Here is a 19,133-nt window from a genome sequence, read left to right on the forward strand (position 1 = left end):
GTACCTATTATACATGTATACATAAATATATGGACTTTGTGCAACAGGTCCTTGCATATTTGTGTGTATGTATATATATATATATATATATATATATATATATATATATACACATATACAAGGATCTATTGTACACACTCCATGTATTTATGGACTGTGTATATTAAGAAATATATGGATCTGAGTATTTGGTACGGTTTGTACCAGATATATGTATAAGTATATGGATATATATTATATATAAATATATATATTATATATAAATATATATACATATGCGAGTATTTGGGTCAGTTTCCACCTGTTGTATATATGTATGTACATGAATCATATTGAGTATTTGGGTCTGTTTCTACCTGTTGTATATTTATATGTATCATAGCGAGTATTTGGGGCGGTCTGTACCTGTTGTATATATGCATATGCATATGTACATGTATCATATTGAGTATTTGGGTCTGATTCTACCTGTTGTATATTTATATGTATCATCATAGCGAGTATTTTGGGCAGTCTGTACCTGTTGCTCGCAGTTTACTCCAACCGTCCATTGAACCGACCGTTTGAACCAATAGACTCACGAGCCACGGGGTTTAAAAAGCAGCCGCGAGAGATGCTGGCCACGCCCTCCGAGTTCATACCAAAACAACCCGAGCTCCTGCACCGTGTGGACGTTCAACAGCTACCCTTCGATAGTTACCTGACCAAAACCTGGTGAGAAGCTAGTCAAAGTTCGGTTTATCGTAGTTTTAATGCGTTTTGTGGTTCACTTTTTGGTAAATTTGACCTGCCTGATGATAGTGATACCATTTGCAAACGAGTCAGCTAACTGTCAAGCTAACAACTTGGCGCGTTGTTAACCTGCATATCTAAACAAAGTTATCTTTTAAATTGCATTTGACGTTGTTATGAATTCCTGAATGCTCCTAGGAACTCGTTTTGGGCCACTTGCACTAGGTTACTAGCTAGGCTACTCGCCACCCAAGCTAGCTCCACAACACGCCATAACAGCTGGAACGAAGTGGATCGCCATTTAGTTTAAATGCATTTGAAAATGTTTTCAGGCTTAATATTTCCTACAGTACACGCTCAACTACAAAGTGATGTTCATCCATTACTGTCTTCCCCATTGCCTTTCGTTTAGGTTACTTTCTCTGTGTGAAACCTACAGTATGAATGAATTGTCGGTGCTCCTTGTAACTGACCTGTCATCTGTTCACAGAAAACATGGCGAACATCATCTTTGCAGACAGGGAAAACCTCAGTCTCCCTGGACCCACCCTGAAGGCACGGCAGCGGCTCCTGTCTGCACCTGGTACGTTTTATGTAGTACTACTTGTTGATTAAATAAACTTTGAACCGTACAAATACGGTTCTATTCTAACATTTTGTTCTACCACTTTCCTCCAGAGAATTTGCTGAAGACGCCCAAACATGCCAAGAAGCTCCTCACCCCAGTGCAGTCTGCTCGTAAGGCTCTGGGTGCAGTGAACAAGATCAGTGGTACCCCTGCAGTTAGCAGGCACGAGATGAAACCTCAGAAGACCCAGGTTAGAAGAACCATCACAAGAAACGTTGTCAATCAATGAATATGTAGTGTTTAGGAACACAGCTTAAGGATGCTTACAGGCTGGCTTTGGACACGGTTGGCCACTCTTTGATTAGGGAGTTAAACACCCTAACAACTGCACTTTACTGATGACTACTTTATCCAAAGTGACTGGCAAGTGAGGCTATAGCGTGGCTTCCATTGCTTGTTCATATCTGTGTAGTAGTAGGTTGACTTAAATAGGGACTTTTTAAAAACCTCCCTTGATTTAAAAATAACGGGATGTATCAGATGTGTGTGAGTAGTACTAAAGCCAATGTTTAATGAAATGACGAGAATGTGTTTGTTGGTGTTCCCCACACAGGAAACTAAAGTCAAATGCATTCCTCAGAGCAAAGTGGAGGAGTACCCCGACATTGAGGGATTTGTACCCTACGACCCACTAGGTAAAGCTCTCTTCCCCAAGTTCTGCTGCTATACATCCCCTCTGTCAGTTATGTCGGTACAATGAGTATACCTGCCAGGTGGACTGGCTTGGGGCCTGGGGATGCTTTATTCACCTCTTTATCTATGTTTTACCGTGGCGTATTATCACTTTACCACTCGCCTCAAATCTTGGGTTTACAAAATAAAATGCCTGATTACTTGGTACCTGTGCAATGGAAGACGAATGTATCTGTTTTACCTCTATTAATTAGTACAACGGACACATTTTACTACTAGTAACCATTTAAAGTGGGCTGTAACTATGTTAGCTTTAGGTAAAGTTGTCAACCCTAAACACCAGCCAGCCTTAGATTTTGTTTCCCTGCTGTGCAGGTTATTTGATGCCACTAGTATGGTAGTTTTTATTTTATTTTATGTACAGCAATATTTTTGTTTTAGCCGTGCATTGCATTAAGGCTCTAAAAGTTGTTCTTTTGTATTTGTAGAGTTTGAAAAGCACTATGTACCAGAGGACATGGTTCGTTTCGGCTACCTAGCGCTGCCCGGACTGGCGTCCATTCCTCAAAGCTACTGTATCCCAGAAGAGGACTTTGAACTGATTGAACCGTGCACCACTACGCCGTCGTCATCCAAGGTTCAACACGGCTCAGGTGTGACCACAGCGCAGTGGAATGCTGCCGACAGTTTGTCCAATGGGCGTCCCTCACACAGGCTGACTTTGCCCTGTTCTTCCCTACAGGTGACTGTTCGGCAGAGCTGAACGCCTTCCTCCAGACCATCAGCGAGTTGACTATCGATCTACCTTCTGAATCTGACTGAACTGCTTTTTTATTTTTTTACACATTTGACTGTTTATTAAATGTTTATTCTTCTTGACAACTGTTCGTGGTCTCCTGAACCACCCTTATCGTTTTCATAGGTCATTTATTAATGTTGCCAATCCGGTTGGCTGTTGGATGATTGCAATAAAGTACTTCCTCTAAGTCCGTCAGACGTTTCTGTGCCAGATTTGCTAAATGCACTTCGTTTTCAGTTCCTTGCGCAAGGACGCGGACATGGTTTAAGCTTGAGTTTTTCCATTAAAGGATCAACTCGGATGGATGAAATAAGGAAACCCCGATATTTAAAGGTCCTTCAATGATTACTTTTGACACGGTATCCAAATAAAAATGATTTATCACCGGTGAGTGAATGAAGCGCGGCTGGAACTGCAGTTTACTTAAAATGTGTTTAAACTGCAAATAGGGAACTAACTTTAAAAACGGGATGGTCCATCTTTTTCCGTAAGTAAATCTGAACAGTCGAATGATATTTACATCCATACGTCGGAGTGTATTTATTGTAATATTATGGAAGGTGAGATGAATGAATACAGCAGTAGCCCACAAAACGATGCTTTCGCTGGGGAGGAACGCAGTGAAACGACCTGTAATGTAACGGAGGATCCGATCACAAGCCCCGCCGGACCGTGGACCAGCCGCGGGGCTCTGGCGCGGCTGTCGAGATATGGGAAGCATATTCTGCCCAATTCCTTCTCGCGTAGGTCGGGATTACAGAGGCAGCTGGAGGTGAGTGACTCGACCCCGGGCGCTCTGCATGGGTACTCCGCTGACGCTCCGGAGAGAGGGTCGCTCACTCCAGCTATGCGTAAGAAATACCTGAAGGAATTACTGTTCAATAACACGTCAAATACTGGATTTGGTGGCGTTCTTTCAACGAATACGAGCACGTCTTCGAGGGATGAGCAAGACACCCAGCGATCGGATTGGGCTTTATATCCGATGGAGCACGCCTGGATGATGTCCGCTGTGGATGGAAACTATGAAGCCATATTTGAATTTATTGCTGACGATCCATACTTACTGACCAGGAAGGACTTTATTAGTGGCTTCTCTGTTCTCCACTGGTTGGCCAAGAGTGGACACGGTGAGACTTTGACTAAACTTTTAAAACACGCGGAAAACGTGGGAAGTCCAGCCGATGTGAATCTGAGAGGCAGCGGGGGTCTGACCCCCCTGCACGTCGCCAGTATGCACAGCCAGTTCATGGTTGTTAAACTGCTAGTCGGTGCCTTCGGTGCGAAAGTTGACGTGATGGACTACAATGGCAAGAGAGCCTGGCAGTATCTGAAGGGAAACGCCCCACTGGAGATGAAGGAGCTGCTGGGTGCGTGGGATGAGGAGCATAACACGGACTACGCGCAGAACGCCAACAACAGTGCATCGTGTACGCCAAACCCGACCCCAAGTGTGGACCCCCGGTTGGACGAGGTGGACTCGCTTAACAGGACCAGAGCCGAGGGTCGGCTTGTCACAACTTTAAGAGACGTGTTCCAGGCTTTCAATTTCTGGGGGAATAAATGAGATGACATTTGACCCTTTCAAACCAGAGGACGCCGAAATCATACAAAGAAAGTGTGGATCATTTTCTTAAGAACTTAATTGAGAAGGCTAGTATATTCTTTAACCCTTCATAAAGGACATACTTCTTCACTACCATTAACTGGCGTCACCTTTCCCATGATTGTTTGCTGTTTGCAGTCTCACTTTAAAGTCGTCCTGTGTCTGCCCAGTACCAAAATGTTAATGAAAGATGTTCTTGAGTGCATGTCACGTGTTGATTCACAGATATTAAAATCCAAGCTGACAGCATTCCAGTCATGTAATCAGATTCTAATTCCTAACAGCCATCTCTTCATAGCCGTGTCAGTTTCCTCAGAAAAAGTCAAGGAAAGGTTAACCTAACGAAGAATAGCACAACAAGGTGGCTGAGTCAGACATTTTTTATTGTCAAACACAACCATATCCAGAGTATTTGTACATAAAGACTGTTGATCCAGCGAACACTGCCTCCTCCCCGGAGCCCGGCCCAGCAGAGGGTCCTGAAGGATGGTCGATGGGGACGGCGGGGTGGGTGGGCAGTGGTAGGTTTACAGGCCAAGCTTTGTCCTCCTCCAGTGTCTCCTCTTGGAATTGTACCTGTGGAACGCATAGGAGGCGGATTAGTGGTAAAAAGTTAGATTACAACTTTTAGCATATTGTGATGTCCCGAAATCACCCGTTTCCGAGGCATAGGAATAACTGTACAGTCTAGTAATTAAATTGTGAGATGGTCCTTATAGAGACAGTGATTCATTAGTATACTGTACATGGGACAACTAAGCGGTTGATGGGCTAGTTTACGCTAAAGTTACATATTTAGGACTTGAAATAATAACCTTTAGGCCACGCAAAATGGCACAGTGGAGTGTGGCAAAGAAAGATGGGTGCATTCTGATGTACATTTCCTGTATGACCATCTGATACAACAATTAGGCCAGAAGTTTCCCCATTACTGTCATTAGCTTACATCTGCAGTGCACTTTAGTTTTAGTTCATTACAAGATCTGGCTTAATGGGAGCTTAATGGGGTCAATCGATTCCACCTGGAACACTTCTGTCTACGTTTCATTATCGTCTAAACAAAATGACACTTATCTGCTCATTGACAATTCAAAGATTGCAAGTTTCAAAGGTGACTTGGAGATAACTTTGTTGCATCTACGTCTAATCTTGCATCCATTACACTAGCTTAAAATTTGAGGTGACAAGTGTCACATTTGTCTAGTCACGGCAGAACTACCCCCAATGGACTCATGCACAGCATTCGTCACTTTACTAGTCGACCAGGGTCACATTATCTACCATGTCCCTACTAGAGACCTACATCAGCCACAGTGAGCAGGAAGAGTAGTTCAATAGCAGGACGATGCTCTCAGCAGGGTTAATGACAATACCTCACTAGTCTGAAGTACTGCAATTGCAGACCTGCTTTACACATGAAATGGAAGACACCTTCGTCCAGAAACGTATGATCTTCCAAGATTTCCTTTCATAAATAAAGTGCACCAGTAGAGGTCGAGTGACAAACGTCTTATACGGCACGTTTGAGCAAGCAGGCCAAACATCTGGTTTAAAGAGGTCATTGTATACGTGCTACTAAAACCATACCTGATCTTATTCCCAGTCTTCATTCGGATCCACTGAGGGATCGGCCTGTTCTGCTTCTGCTTCTTAGCAAGGAAGCGCTTGATCTTGAACGTCTTGTGGGACGACTGTAGACAAAGATGATGGTGAAGTATTAGATCACAATAAATCACCGAGGGAGTGTGAAGTTAATCTGCACTGGCTGAACGACTGAATGGGCCTTCACAATGAGGAGCCGTGTACAGCGCTACAATAATGATGACACGTCCCTGCCAACACTACAGCGACCCACAAACAAGATAATAAACTGGCAAATACAAATGTAAATGAAAGTTAATAGATTTTCTACGGAGAGGTTCAGTAGGTCTAGCTGCATAGAACCAGACCGCTAACATGCATAGAGATGGGTACAGCAAACCTTAACATAAGTTCTTTAAAATATAAAGTATTTTTTCACACAATATACACATATTTAAGGTATATAAAGATTTATTAAATGATTTAGAAAGATTGATTCCGATTTTAAATAGCCAACGCGGTAGATGTTTTAGGATTTGTATTTACCATTTTGTCCACAGTGCTGTCCCCACTATGGCCGCGATCGAAGAGATGGAAGGAAGGGAAGCGGCAGTGATGTAGGGTTTCTCAACCAATCAGGACGGGCCAACTAGTCTAGTTTTCTCTACACAGCGACACTAGTGGAATATTGCGGTAAGGACATAAACAAAAACAAAAAACCTAATTAATGATTAATTATGTCATTCACACCAGGCCCATGCAAAATGAGGATTGATACATATGTATTGATTATTTCATTTTGTAAAATAGTTATGAATGCTCAAAAGTGGAAAAAGGCGTTTTTTACATAACCTACCTCACACTCATTTTAAGGTAGAATGTGTTCTTTCTTCTTGGTCATTTACTTAGCCTCTGTCTGACATCGATTTATTAGAGTGAAAATTCATTCTCGTTGACTGTTATGTACATATTAGTCCTAATCAATGTGTATATGAAACATCACAATGCAATGTAACCTCACCATTTGGAGGAATAATCTAACTTTTTTGTACGTCTATTTTTCACACGCTCAATAATATTGTATTGTAGACGACTATTTACAACTGTCTTCCATGTGTTTGTTTTGATATGGCTGTGGCAATCCCAAAGTCCCTCAAAGTGAATCATACATTGGTATTTGCTACCAATTTTGCCTAATATCTTTGACTGGTTGTTATGTGAGAGAATTCAAAACAGAGCAATACCTACAACCTGATATTATGAAAAACGAATGTACACCATGTTGGGTTCTTCACAACATAATCAAAAGTATAAATTAACCAAAATTAAAGTCATCAAGAGTTGTAGGGGATAAGAATCCGAGACAGTTTCATGAATTACCATTTTATTTTTCATTCCAACAAAATGAGCTTGGATTACATGCAGTACTCTGTTTAAATCATTATGAAATTAGTTTTTTATGCAGGGATAATCTTGAATTCTTTGAATTGACGTTTGAAGGCCACAGGTCGGTATGTTGATGGTTGCAGGCAGGCTTGAAGCGATGCTTAAGCTCACAGTTCTAAAGTCACAAATGGCTATTTCTCCTTTATCGCTGTATCAGTGAATAAATGTCTCAGTTTCTAAACTGAACAAATAATTCCTTCACACATAAGGCAACCGCTGTATTCAAATGGCACAAATGTTTTTGTTGCAGGAGAAAAATAACTGCATTTCTTCCATGATCTTTTATAGAATACATGTAAGAACATACAGTAGAGAAACACAGTAAATATCCTGCATGGTAACACCATTTCTGTCAAAAACAGAACGGTGAGGGCAGAGCTCTATTGCAGAACTAATTTTAAATGTGTACGGGTGTGGCATAGATGGACTGTTCAGCAGTATGAAGCTCCAATGTTTGCAACACTTGACAGAAGCGTAGCAACACTGTGATAAGGCCACTTGGCATTTAATGAAGTCCCAAAGAAGCTTTGGCATCAGCGACAGGTCCCTAGAGCCAAATGTACACCAGTCAGGAAGTGCTGTGTTACCTAATCCTTTATTGACCGACAAACGGACGAGTGTGGCACCATGACATCACTGCGCCCCGGTCTGGTTATAGGACGCACCTACACGCTACACTGTGGCGCCGGTGTGTTCCCCTCAGAGCCCTGACGGCCCCGTCCTGCACCCCACGCTTCACATGCATGTTGCCCCAAAACTGATTCAATCGTCTCCCATGTCGTTGGCTCTCTTGGACTCGTTGTCGGGCTTTCCTTCGGCCGGCTGGGACTCTCCCCCACTGCCCCCCCCACCTCCTCCCCCTCCGCCACCACGGTTGCGGTTGCGGGCCCCTGGCTGATAGAGCTGGATGGCAGGTCGATCCTGGAGCAGAAACGTACAAGATGTGAATAAAGACGAACGTAGAAACATTCACAGAACATTATACAAGCAGCAGCTCTGCTCCATGCCCTTACCTTGTTGCGCATGCGATCTCTCTTCATATTCTCTTCCTTCCGGTTGTCCTTGGCCGACCGCTCGTTGGCGGCGGACTCGTTGGCGCTGCCTCCCCTCTTCTTGTCCCAGTCGCGCTCCTTGTCCCGCTTCCCGGCCTCTTCTCTCTTCCTGCAGGCGTTCTCGCCGTCGTGGCGCTCCCGCCGCCGCCTCCTGTCCTCGTCCTGACGCCGGATGCGGTCCTTCTCCTTCTGCCGGCGTTCCCTGTCCCTCTCCCGGTCGCGTTCCCGGTCTCTGACGACGTCCCGGTCTCTGACAACGTCCCGGTCACGAATGGCGTCCCGGTCTCGGACGGCGTCCCGGTCTCGGACGGCGTCCCGGTCTCGAACAGCGTCACGTTCCCGGTCCCGGACGGTGTCACGCTCCCGGAACTCTTTGCGTCCCTCCTCATCGACCCTGCGAGCGAGTTAGGAGAGTGAAAGTGTGTTAATTAACTATTATATATACATAACGACAATTCTTCCTGAGAATCGGCTCACTCACTTCCTGGGTCGGTCTTCCTTGTTATCGATTATCGTCCTCTTCTTCAGATCCAAACTGCCCATCACTTTATCGTCTTTCATTGGCCTCTCGAGTCTCTTCGGCTTGTCTTTAGGCTTCTCCGTGTCCATCTCCTCCCCTCTGTCTGGTTTCCTCAGGAGCTGGATAAGAGGGGTTCAAGAAAATATTCATAAATTACATCGTATTTTTGGCAGGGTTAAAGCCGATGCTTCTGTCCTCTGCAGTAACTACCTTGATCTTGGGCTCCTCCTTCACTTGGTCTTTGTCTGAGGGCCGGTCCGGTTTCTTCATCTTGTCGTTGTCTTTGCGTCTCCGTCGCTCTTCGTCGCGCCACTTACGGCGTTCCTCGTCACGCTGTCTCTTGCGTTCAAGCTCCCTCCTCTTCCTCTCCTCCTTCTTCTCTTCTCTGATTCTCTGCACATTGTTAAAGAACAGTTCACAGATTAAATGGGTAAATGTTAAGTATATAATTTTAACATTAATGTAAAGTATATAAAGTGTATCCTGCAATATTTTACAACCAAAAAATTACCTGCTTATTCTTCAGAAAGTCCAAGAGGGGAGTTGTTTTTCTGGCTGTAAAAGTGGACAAGAGTGTTCATTTTGTTTGAATACTTCGCTAGACTTGTGTCATATTTTCATTTTAAAATCCACATGTTACATACCACCAAGCTCTTTGGTTTTCGCCTCAAGCTCTTCCAAGAGAGTCTCTGGAGTGGATGTCATCTTTTCATCATCATGTCCATTATATACTTCCAGGAATCTTTCGTAATCAGGATCTAAAACGTAAACGGCAATCTTCATGAAACCACTTTTTTTTTCGAAGTTTGATTCCCATTCTATAACATTTAAAAAGTAGCTCTATACTAGAAGCTAGACATTGACAGTTGATGTTCCAGACATGGTCCCCGAGGTTCAAGGAAAGCTCAAAATGGATATTGGTTAGGATGGAGAAGATGGTTGAATATAACCGTTGCAGGAATAACATTTTCCGATATGGCTGTCGACAATAACTTTACCATCATCTATGGTTCCACACTTTGCATCTCGTTTTTTGATTCTTTTCTTGCCAATCTTCTGAAAAGGCGCAAACTCCACAACAGCTGTATACTCTTGTCCTGTTAAGAAGAAAACAAGGAAGCAAGTTAACAAAAATGTCTAGTAATAATCTAGTAATAATTGTACCACAAACGAAGCCTCTTATAGTAAAATACATGTTCTTAATACCTTTGCCATCGATGAAAACATATCCATCAAATCTATCTCTGAAGAGGACAATATCCTCTTGTTGTTTGAAGTTAATATACGCCCTTGAAAAGACGTGGGGGGAGAGGCTAGAAACATACAAAGAAAGACAAAGGTTGTGTGAATGCTCAAGTATTAAACCTCCATAATCTGTGTTATTTCATAAGGAGCACTGCCTCACCTGGTGTCACTGGAGAAGAACTCCAGATAGTCGAGTTCTGGCAGCGGCTGCAGCTGCTCCTCCAGCTCCTCCTTGGTGAGGCTCGGGGGCAGACGTCTGATCACGATCTACAAAACAACGGTGGAGTTAGAAGGACCGTCAGATAAAAAACACGAGTATGTAAACGTACATCTGTTTAATAAACAATCTAACTAGAGGGGCGTTGACCCGACTAAAGTTATCCAAACAAACGTGCTGACCCGACGCTAGCATAGCTAGCGGGTCGTACCTTTGTCATCGCCTCTCTCCTCTCCTTCAGCTTCTCGATCTTCTCTCCCTCCTCGCATTTCCCCTCCATCCTCCTCTCCTTGGGGCGGGTGTTCTCCTTGTCCTCCTTCATGGTCGAAAGTTTGGTTTAGAGATCAGTTCTTGTCAATGTCCATCCACGCTGTTTCTGTTTACTTCTTAGCTGTGAGTTAGCGACCAAAGTATCCAGCAGGCACTTCCTCTAGAGACGGCGGCGGTAGTTCTGTCTCCAGGGCGATAGAGGGCGCTGTGGTAGTTTTGTCTCCAGGGCGACAGAGGGCGCTATGGTAGTTCTGTCTCCAGAGCGATAGAGGGCGCTGTGGTAGTTCTGTCTCCAGGACGATAGAGGGCGCTGTGGTCCAATCAAAACAACGCGCACAGCACCTTTGAATTAAAAATAATACGGAATACATTAATTTAAATAATATCACAAACGAGAAATAATTATAGAGATATCTTTAAGTCCTGTCTACAAAAATAAAACATTTAATAGTTTTTGTATATGTACCTGACAATGCAATATATTACTTTGGTTTTGTTATATTACCATGTAATAGTATGTTCATGATTATGATTCCACTTGTATTTAAATTAAAAACGAACACTACACCAAACATCAGTTTGCGTTGATATTTTATTAAAATTAAGAGTAAAAGCTCGTTGCGCCCCGGAAGTGAACGGATGACCGTCAAGTTGTTGTGAGGACGTTGGACATTTTGTTGGCTTCCTCCCGTCAGACGCTCCTCTTAAAGCGTCTTATTGAATATATAACTGAGCTGCATGGTCCAGAAGCACCGACAGCATGTGGTATGAGATACTCCCCGGGTTGGCCATCATGACCGCGTGTCTCATCATCCCTGGAGCCGCGACGATACAGATCCACAAGTTCACCAACGGAGGAAAGGTGAGCTGACTGCAGCCCGACTGCAAGACCCCCAGGATGTCTGACAGGGTCCACTGTTTATCACCAAACCTCTGTGCATGCCCTTCTAAATATTCTGCAATATAAAACTGTTTGTGAAGATGAGACGTTTGTGTTTGCAGGAGAAGAGACTAGCCCGGGTCCCGTACCAGTGGTATCTGATGGAGAGGGACAAGAGGGTGTCTGGGAAGGGAGAGTACCATCAATCCAAGGTAACGTCTGACTCCCCATGGTGCCTGCAGGACCTCACCCAAAACGTGTTTGAAAACTGATGTTATTTTCTTCTTTTTTTAGGGACTTGAAAACATTCAATGAGAACGGCAAGATGTCACTGCAAAAATGTGTTGTATAATAAATATGTTTAAACCTTCAAACAAGTGTACAGTTAATTCTAACACTATACACATGTCAAATACGATTTAGATCGTCTGTTCTTCACTCAGTAGTCTCGATTAAAGTTGCAAGCCACGAAGAGGATGTTTGCATTGGGACCACCATTACCCCTATGGAGGGACCTGTTCATGAAATATAAGCCTTTACCGATAGTTTAACCTCACATAATGTACCTCTACCTGACTAATCCACTGTTATCAAGGTGGGACCCCAAATCAGTTGCAAAAGTATACTCAAGTAGTAGACAAAGAAGAAAAACATACTGGTAGAAGTACTTCACGTCATATTATTCAAGAGACGTAACCCACTCTAACTTCAACTAAAAAAACAAATCAAGAAATACAAAATTTATCCATTGTGCCAATCAGTTGTCTGTCAGATACTGAACTTGAAAGTGATCAAAACACAACACCATCAGGTCTAATTAAGCCTTTTGGGAAGGCACGTAAGCATGCAGAATAAATTAATCGATAATGGACCTGGTTTGAAAATGTAAGAAGTACAAATTACAGATGTGTAAATGTAGGGAGAAATATTCAAAAGCAGTGAGAAATTAATTCAATTACAGATGCATGAAAACTATCCTACTTAAGAACAGTAACCTTAAGTATTCGTACTTTTACTTCCAATCTCTGAATAGTAGGGCTGGCCCTAATAAAACATTCCAAATTTCAGACAAGTTTATTCCAAATATTCCAATGTTTAGAAGTAAGTAAATAGTACATATCTTTCCCTGCCTAAATCGAGGATCACTGCTGCATTGACTTTTTTCCTTTTAATTACTAATGTGATTTAGTAAAGCCAAAAGCAAAACTAAAATTTCAAGCAGGATTGCTGCGTGTCACCTGCTCGGTGTAGCAGCTCTGATTGATTAGAGCTATATTTGTTTTCATTAAAATTAAATATGTGGGATAAAAATACATTTTGTCTTTTATCAGTCAAGATCCCTCAGTTTGGATTCAGATTAATATTTGCCCGAGGCCATTGAGCCAACCTTTGAACTAATTCGACCAGACACAACTCTAGTACTTCTCAAAATGATTGTGCTCTACCTCCAAGCTGTCTTTTTGTAAATAAAAAAAAGGTGTAAAACAAAAGGATAAATCATGTGCTACATAACATTAAAGAACAATAACGGCAGAGTTTTAACCCAAAAGGAAGCTGGGGGTACATTCAAGAATTTATTAACCACTGGGTTTCTGAATGTGTGGGAATTTACACAAGGTAAAGAGCAGAATAAGCCCACAACCAATTGCTAAATAGAATTGACAGTACAGTATTCATACCATAGTGAGCCAATCTGACTCATACTAGTACAAATGTCCAATCAAATTAAAAGCAAAAAAAATGTCAGCACAGTACAGTTTTAAAAACCAAAAAAATAGAATTTGCTTACAAATCTAGGCTGGACAATGCATGTGGGCTTTTACTATAAAACACTGCTATACAACCGCGACGGACAAACCCAGAACCAAAGCTTGAGATGCACCGTTCACTTCTCATCTTTGCCTTTGGTTTTCCTGTACACCATCTCTCTGAAGCTGGAGAGGATCTTGCTCTCCCTCTTCCGCCGCTCCTCCTGGTTGAAGGAGGCCAGCGCCCTCTTCTCGTCCGCACTGTAGATCTGGTTTTCCTTTCTCAAACGCACAGCCTCCATACGGCGATGTCTGAAGAGGACACGAGGATCAGTCAGTGGTGCAACGTCAAACAAGTGGACTGTGGTCATACACCAATCATTAAAGAACATTTAATCTTCAGAAAACCCACTCCATAGAAGAAATCTATAAAAATTGATCTAGGATTATTTCATTAATTTCACTAACCCTAAAAAGCCATTGAATGGCTAAACTTTTCCAGGTAAATTTGAAGACATACCTGCCAGTGTTATACTTTGGTAGTCAAACACAATTTTAAAATGTATTTTTGAGATAGTGATTTATCTGAATTAACTCAGACACATTTATATTATGGGACAGTGTAGCACGGATAACACACCTGCTACCGCTCATTACAAAGCCAGATTTTTCGAAGTTGGCGATCTCATCACTGGTCAGTCCGATTTCTCCTCTTCTCGGGATACGCTTTCCCGCCTTCACGTACTCCGCCATGGCCGCACCTTCACCCGGCAAGAGGGCGTGGCCGAAACTGAAGAGACGACAGGTGGGAAACAGCAGGTTCAATGCAAACGCCTGACGCTAACCTGACCAACGTAGCGTTATAGGTTTCTGACGTGTACCCACTCGAGAGGTTTGTCGTCCTGAGACATCTGGGCCAGCGGGGCTTCAGGGCCCACCAGGTTCTCGTCCATGCAGGTCTTCTCCACCCACACCAGCCCCCCGTCCTCGTCCTCCTCCTCGCCCTCCTCCCCCCCGGACTCCTCACTGCTGGAACCACTAGACGCCTTCTTGCTCTTCTTCACCTTCTTCTTCTTGGACTTCTTTGACCTGATGGAAAATAAAGATGAAAATATTAATCTTTATGCATCATTTCTCTGTAGGAGATAAACAAATATACATTTGGAAACACAAACTTACTTTTTGCTTTTCTTCTTTTTTTTCTTCTTTTTCACTTCTTCCTCTGAAATGGGTAGAATATACTTAATATTAGACACCTAAAAACACTATTGAAAAACACACAATGGGATGTGAAACCATAAGAAATTTCATACCGTCAGAATCTGACCCGGACCCGCTGTCTTCTGAGTGCTTCTTGCTTTTCTTCTTTTTGGATTTCTTCTTCTTCTTTTTCTTCTTCTTCTTATCGTCTGCAAGAATCAAACAATATATGAATTCATTCAAATTAAATTTGTAATGTGGGTGCAAAGGGTGGGAAGGATATCAAGCGTTATACCGTCTGAGCTGTCATCTGAACTGCTGTTTTTCACATCTTCAACGGGTGTGAATTCGTCAGAGCTGGAGGAATAACCAACATACTTTAGTTGGATTTCAAGAGATACTGGGCCGCTGGAGTTACATGTTGAACGGGTCACCGAGACAACACATCAATATTTATAAGGATAACGATTACAAACGTACTCTGGTTCCTTGACTCTGGGAGAATACCCCCACACTTCAGGGGAGCCCAGTTCCCCAATCCTCTCCCGTTCCTGTAGCCGCCTGGTAGAAAAAAGAAGAAGAAGCAATTAAGTAAAAAAATACATACAGCCAACGTCTCAAACACGTTGTGCATATAGGCAACACTGCATTTAATAAGCTACCTGGCGATGAAGGCCTCCTGGCGCTGCCGCTGCGCGTCGTCCCGCTGCTGGTCGTAGTAGTCATTCGGCCCGCCCCGCTGCTCCGTCCATTGGCCGTGCCTCTCCCTGGACCTGGAGCGGCTCCGGCGGGGGCTCCCCATGCGGATCCTCTTGATGTTCCGGGCCTCATGGAGCCGGTGCTCGTGTTCTTCTCGTTCCCTTTCCCTGTTTCGGGGCTTCGGAAGTTTTGGACCGAAGTAGTCCGGAGACAAATCTCGGCCTCCGTGGCTTCCACTGCGGGACCGAGACCTGCTCCGCCGCCGGGGACGAGCGGGACTGTGGTCTCTGGTCCGGCCGGGACTGTGGTCTCTGGTCCGGCCGGGACTCCTGTCTCTGGTCCGGCCCGGACTATGGTCTCTGCCACCGTCGGGGTTTCGGTCTGATGAGCGGTCGTAGATGGGCATTCTGGCTGCCGTTAAAACACACGACCACGGCAGAACTGGTGAACAAAACAACAACTGGGCCTCTACCGAGAGCCCTGATACGCCATGACGATTGTTGCTCTCGGAAAACGTTTCCAAACAGGATATTGTGCCTCCGCAGATCGCTACACGAAGAACAACGTACAGGGGAGCAAGGTTCCGCTTGGGATTTATTTGTAAACAGTCCTGTACTGATTCAAGGCTCGTCAACCAGTCGATATTTCATTTGAACAACTGAAAACCGCTATTAACATTATCATGATTGAATATTGTTATTATTATGATTCTATTTTGGGTTTTAGAAATAAATAAATTATCGAAGTCTAAAAACGTACTCCGATTGCGCTCTACAGCTGCACCTGGTGGCCGCCCGGGTCACGACAACAGTAGTAGCCGCCCTACAGTGGCCCCTGGTGGCCGCCCGGGTCATGAAAGAAGTAGTGGCCTCCTTACAGCGGCCTCTGGTGGCCGGCCGGGTCATGACAGCGGTAGTGAACCTCAGAGACGTGCCGCGGCTGTCTATTTTTTTGTCGTCTGTGCCTCGCCAAGTTACAACTGCAGGTAACAATCCGGCTTGGTCAAAACAGAAAAACAGAAAGCGCAGGTAAGTGATGCACTGCATGCAATTGGTCTGAACAGCCTGATGAAGAACTCATCCCGTGTGTGTGTGTGTGAGTGTATGCATGTGTGTGTGGGGGAAACCTTTCTGCCACGGAAGGCCGCGCTGTCGCCCATTGAAGGAGGAACAAATGCAGGGCTGCGTTACTTTTGTTAGCCTGGACCACCTATGTGCATGTCGTGGTCCTGATCTCTCCCAGCGCGATGACCAGGTCACTAAACCCCAAGGTCTTCGTCCAGGTCCCTGTGTGTAGTGTAGCAGTGGTGTGATGCCATGGACGCGTTTGAAATACACAGCTTACTTGGATGGAGGAGCTAACGTTAGCTGTGTTTTTGTTTGCATGTTAGCAGCTACTGCTATCGTGCTAGTTGCAGAAAAAACATTTTTTTTATTCATTCACTCAATTATACATGACTTCAATGGCAAGGTCGGAAATAAAGTGGATTTATCAATTGTGGATTTAAATGGGAAACGCTCTTAGAAAAAGCCTTGAGGGACGTACAGAATGTGACAGGTATTAATAGTACAAATATATTAAATCATCAAAGCATGTGTAAAATTAGAGATTACTTCAGAGGCAACATAAATAATGTCTACTTTTCAATGATGGATTCGACTGTCAATTTTACTGTTGGATATTTCAGAACCTGTAAACAAACACACACCCTCTCATATAAACAAATACACACACACATACCCTCACACACAAACAAATACACACACACACACACCCGCACATATAAACAAATACACATACACACACGTACCCTCACACACAAACAAATACACACACACACACACACACACACATAAACAAATACACGCACACACACACACACACACACATAAACAAATACACACACACACACGCACACACACAGTGTGTTCAACTGCACATTTTTTTGGAGCAGTACTTTAATGTAATCATGATGGGGACATAACCTGAATATACCTACATTAACTTTACTTGTTCTCCCACTTTAGGCATGCCGAACCTCAAGCTGATCTCTGCCACGGACACACAGTACTCTGCTGCTGTGCTGAGGTCCATGAACGACCAAAGGAACCATGGACTATTCTGCGACGTCACGATAATCATACAGGACAAGAAGTTCAGAGCCCACAAAACGATTCTGTCCGCCTCCAGCACTTACTTTCACCAGCTCTTCTCCGTCGCCGGGCAGGTCATCGAACTGAACTTTATCAAAGCGGAAATCTTTGAACAGATCCTCAATTACATTTACAGTTCCAAGATCACCCGCGTCCGATCCGACATGCTGGAGGAGCTCATCAGCGCCGGAAAGATACTGGGCGTCAAGTTCCTCGCCAACTTGGGGACGCTTTTGTCCCAAGTGAAGGGCTTACCGGGTCTGTCGAAAGACCCCGAGTGCAAGAGCGGCGCGTCCACCAAGGTGATGCCCATCATCACCGAGTCCTTCTCCATATCGGCCGAGGAATTTAACCAGACGTGCAAATCTGCCGACGACGACGGGGATTCCGATAACGACGACGTCATGTTCGTCTCGGAAACGGATTCCAAGAAGACGGAGGAGACTCCGAAGCCGGCGGTGATCGACCTGGACGCCGGCGAGTCGGGAGACGCAGCGTCGGACAAAAAGCAGGAACCGCAAAATACTGCGGGGGAGATGAGTCCACCCAAAGCAGAGGACGCAGCGCTGTCCGCGTTGAAGGGGTCCCCCCAGGTGGTCCCGGTCTCCCGGCCCAACCTGAGCCCCAACACATCCTCCAGCATCCCCTGCCCCCCGGCCAGGATGTCCTCCGGAGCCACGCCCACCACGCCGGTGTCCAGCCTGCACAGCCTCAGCCCCGTGTCCCCCAACACGCCGCAGCCCTGCGACAGCAGCGACATGATGGGCGTCCACAAGAAGCAGGTGTGCACCACGGCCCAGCAGGGGGACTTTAAGATCCGCCTCTCGGACATGTCTTCCGGGGCCAACTTCCCCCAGGCGGCCGTGGTGGCCAAGAAGACCATCACGCTGGACAAGGCCCTGGAGATTGACGCCCTCTCGTCGGGGTGCAAGGTGTACGCCAACATCGGCGAGGACACGTACGACATCGTCCCCGTGAAGGAGGACCCCGACGAGGGCGGCTCCAAGGCGGCCAAGGGGAAGCGGGCGCTGATGGCCACGCCCCTGAAGCCCTTCGAGGAGGGCATGGCGTCGCCGACCGGCAGCCCCGGCAAGAAGAAGATCAAGAGCGAGCCGGAGGACCACTACGAGCTCATCATGGACGGGAAGACCTTCTACGTGTGCATGGTCTGCAAGCGACCCTACGTGTGCCTCACCAGCCTGCGCCGGCACTTCAACACCCACTCGTGGGAGAAGAAGTACCCGTGCCGCTACTGCAACAAGGTGTTCGCGCTGGCCGAGTACCGGACTAAGCACGAGGCGCATCACACCGGGGAGAGGCGCTACCAGTGCCTGCTGTGCAACGACATGTTCCTCAACTACCAGGTGCTGTCCACGCACTGCAAGCAGGCGCACAACCAGGACCCGTCGGGCCGCAAGGAGAAGGACGACACCCCCAACAACCTGTACCGCCTTCTGCCCTACAAGTCCCTCCCCACGCAGCCCTCGGGCTGGCCCGCCCACGAGGGCGGCGTCCGCATGATCGGGGAGGACGGCAGCGTGCAGCACGTCATGGCCGGCGTGGGCGGCGGCGGGGAGATGCAGTCTCCCACGCAGCAGAGTAAGGTTTTGAGCTGGAACGATATCTTTGTGGATTCCGACGCCCGGTCGCGGCCGGGCATGAACCCCCCGCAGCAGCAGCAGGGCAATCCAGAGTTCGACTTTGTCATCCCGGAGACCTACTGA

The 19,133-nt window shown here is 45.4% G+C and overlaps 7 protein-coding genes across 7 annotated transcripts; 4 read left to right on the top strand and 3 right to left on the bottom strand.

The window, feature by feature from the left end:
- Positions 1–604: 604 nt before the first annotated feature.
- On the top strand, positions 605–2,982 carry pttg1 (PTTG1 regulator of sister chromatid separation, securin). Its single transcript, XM_056600838.1, has 6 exons — positions 605–714; positions 1,223–1,315; positions 1,411–1,550; positions 1,914–1,995; positions 2,482–2,646; positions 2,736–2,982. The coding sequence occupies exons 2-6, from the start codon at positions 1,228–1,230 to the stop codon at positions 2,813–2,815; spliced, it is 555 nt and encodes a 184-aa protein (XP_056456813.1). The 5' UTR covers positions 605–714; positions 1,223–1,227; the 3' UTR covers positions 2,816–2,982.
- Positions 2,983–3,074: 92 nt separating this feature from the next.
- Positions 3,075–6,080, top strand: sowahd (sosondowah ankyrin repeat domain family d). The gene has a single exon (XM_056600826.1). The coding sequence runs from the start codon at positions 3,346–3,348 to the stop codon at positions 4,357–4,359; it is 1,014 nt and encodes a 337-aa protein (XP_056456801.1). The 5' UTR covers positions 3,075–3,345; the 3' UTR covers positions 4,360–6,080.
- rpl39 (ribosomal protein L39) lies at positions 4,764–6,618 on the bottom strand. Its single transcript, XM_056600842.1, has 3 exons — positions 6,526–6,618; positions 5,986–6,089; positions 4,764–4,974 (listed from the first exon to the last, which is right to left on the bottom strand). The coding sequence occupies exons 1-3, from the start codon at positions 6,526–6,528 to the stop codon at positions 4,926–4,928; spliced, it is 156 nt and encodes a 51-aa protein (XP_056456817.1). The 5' UTR covers positions 6,529–6,618; the 3' UTR covers positions 4,764–4,925.
- A 554-nt stretch (positions 6,619–7,172) lies between these two features.
- Positions 7,173–10,926, bottom strand: upf3b (UPF3B regulator of nonsense mediated mRNA decay). Its single transcript, XM_056600815.1, has 10 exons — positions 10,671–10,926; positions 10,403–10,509; positions 10,204–10,310; positions 9,996–10,094; positions 9,642–9,755; positions 9,509–9,552; positions 9,208–9,390; positions 8,959–9,116; positions 8,439–8,871; positions 7,173–8,346 (listed from the first exon to the last, which is right to left on the bottom strand). The coding sequence occupies exons 1-10, from the start codon at positions 10,779–10,781 to the stop codon at positions 8,188–8,190; spliced, it is 1,515 nt and encodes a 504-aa protein (XP_056456790.1). The 5' UTR covers positions 10,782–10,926; the 3' UTR covers positions 7,173–8,187.
- Positions 10,927–11,356: 430 nt separating this feature from the next.
- Positions 11,357–12,003, top strand: ndufa1 (NADH:ubiquinone oxidoreductase subunit A1). The gene is made up of 3 exons (XM_056600841.1): positions 11,357–11,591; positions 11,732–11,821; positions 11,904–12,003. The coding sequence occupies exons 1-3, from the start codon at positions 11,490–11,492 to the stop codon at positions 11,922–11,924; spliced, it is 213 nt and encodes a 70-aa protein (XP_056456816.1). The 5' UTR covers positions 11,357–11,489; the 3' UTR covers positions 11,925–12,003.
- Positions 11,693–15,820, bottom strand: nkap (NFKB activating protein). The gene is made up of 8 exons (XM_056600822.1): positions 15,220–15,820; positions 15,038–15,118; positions 14,853–14,914; positions 14,671–14,766; positions 14,537–14,579; positions 14,243–14,446; positions 13,998–14,147; positions 11,693–13,669 (listed from the first exon to the last, which is right to left on the bottom strand). The coding sequence occupies exons 1-8, from the start codon at positions 15,660–15,662 to the stop codon at positions 13,495–13,497; spliced, it is 1,254 nt and encodes a 417-aa protein (XP_056456797.1). The 5' UTR covers positions 15,663–15,820; the 3' UTR covers positions 11,693–13,494.
- zbtb33 (zinc finger and BTB domain containing 33) lies at positions 15,246–19,133 on the top strand. Its single transcript, XM_056600150.1, has 2 exons — positions 15,246–16,284; positions 17,284–19,133. Exon 2 carries the CDS (start codon positions 17,286–17,288, stop codon positions 19,131–19,133), a length of 1,848 nt encoding a protein of 615 aa, XP_056456125.1. The 5' UTR covers positions 15,246–16,284; positions 17,284–17,285.

The sequence above is a fragment of the Gadus chalcogrammus genome, chromosome 10, assembly GCF_026213295.1.
Source record: "Gadus chalcogrammus isolate NIFS_2021 chromosome 10, NIFS_Gcha_1.0, whole genome shotgun sequence".
Classification (NCBI taxonomy): Eukaryota; Metazoa; Chordata; class Actinopteri; order Gadiformes; family Gadidae; genus Gadus; species Gadus chalcogrammus.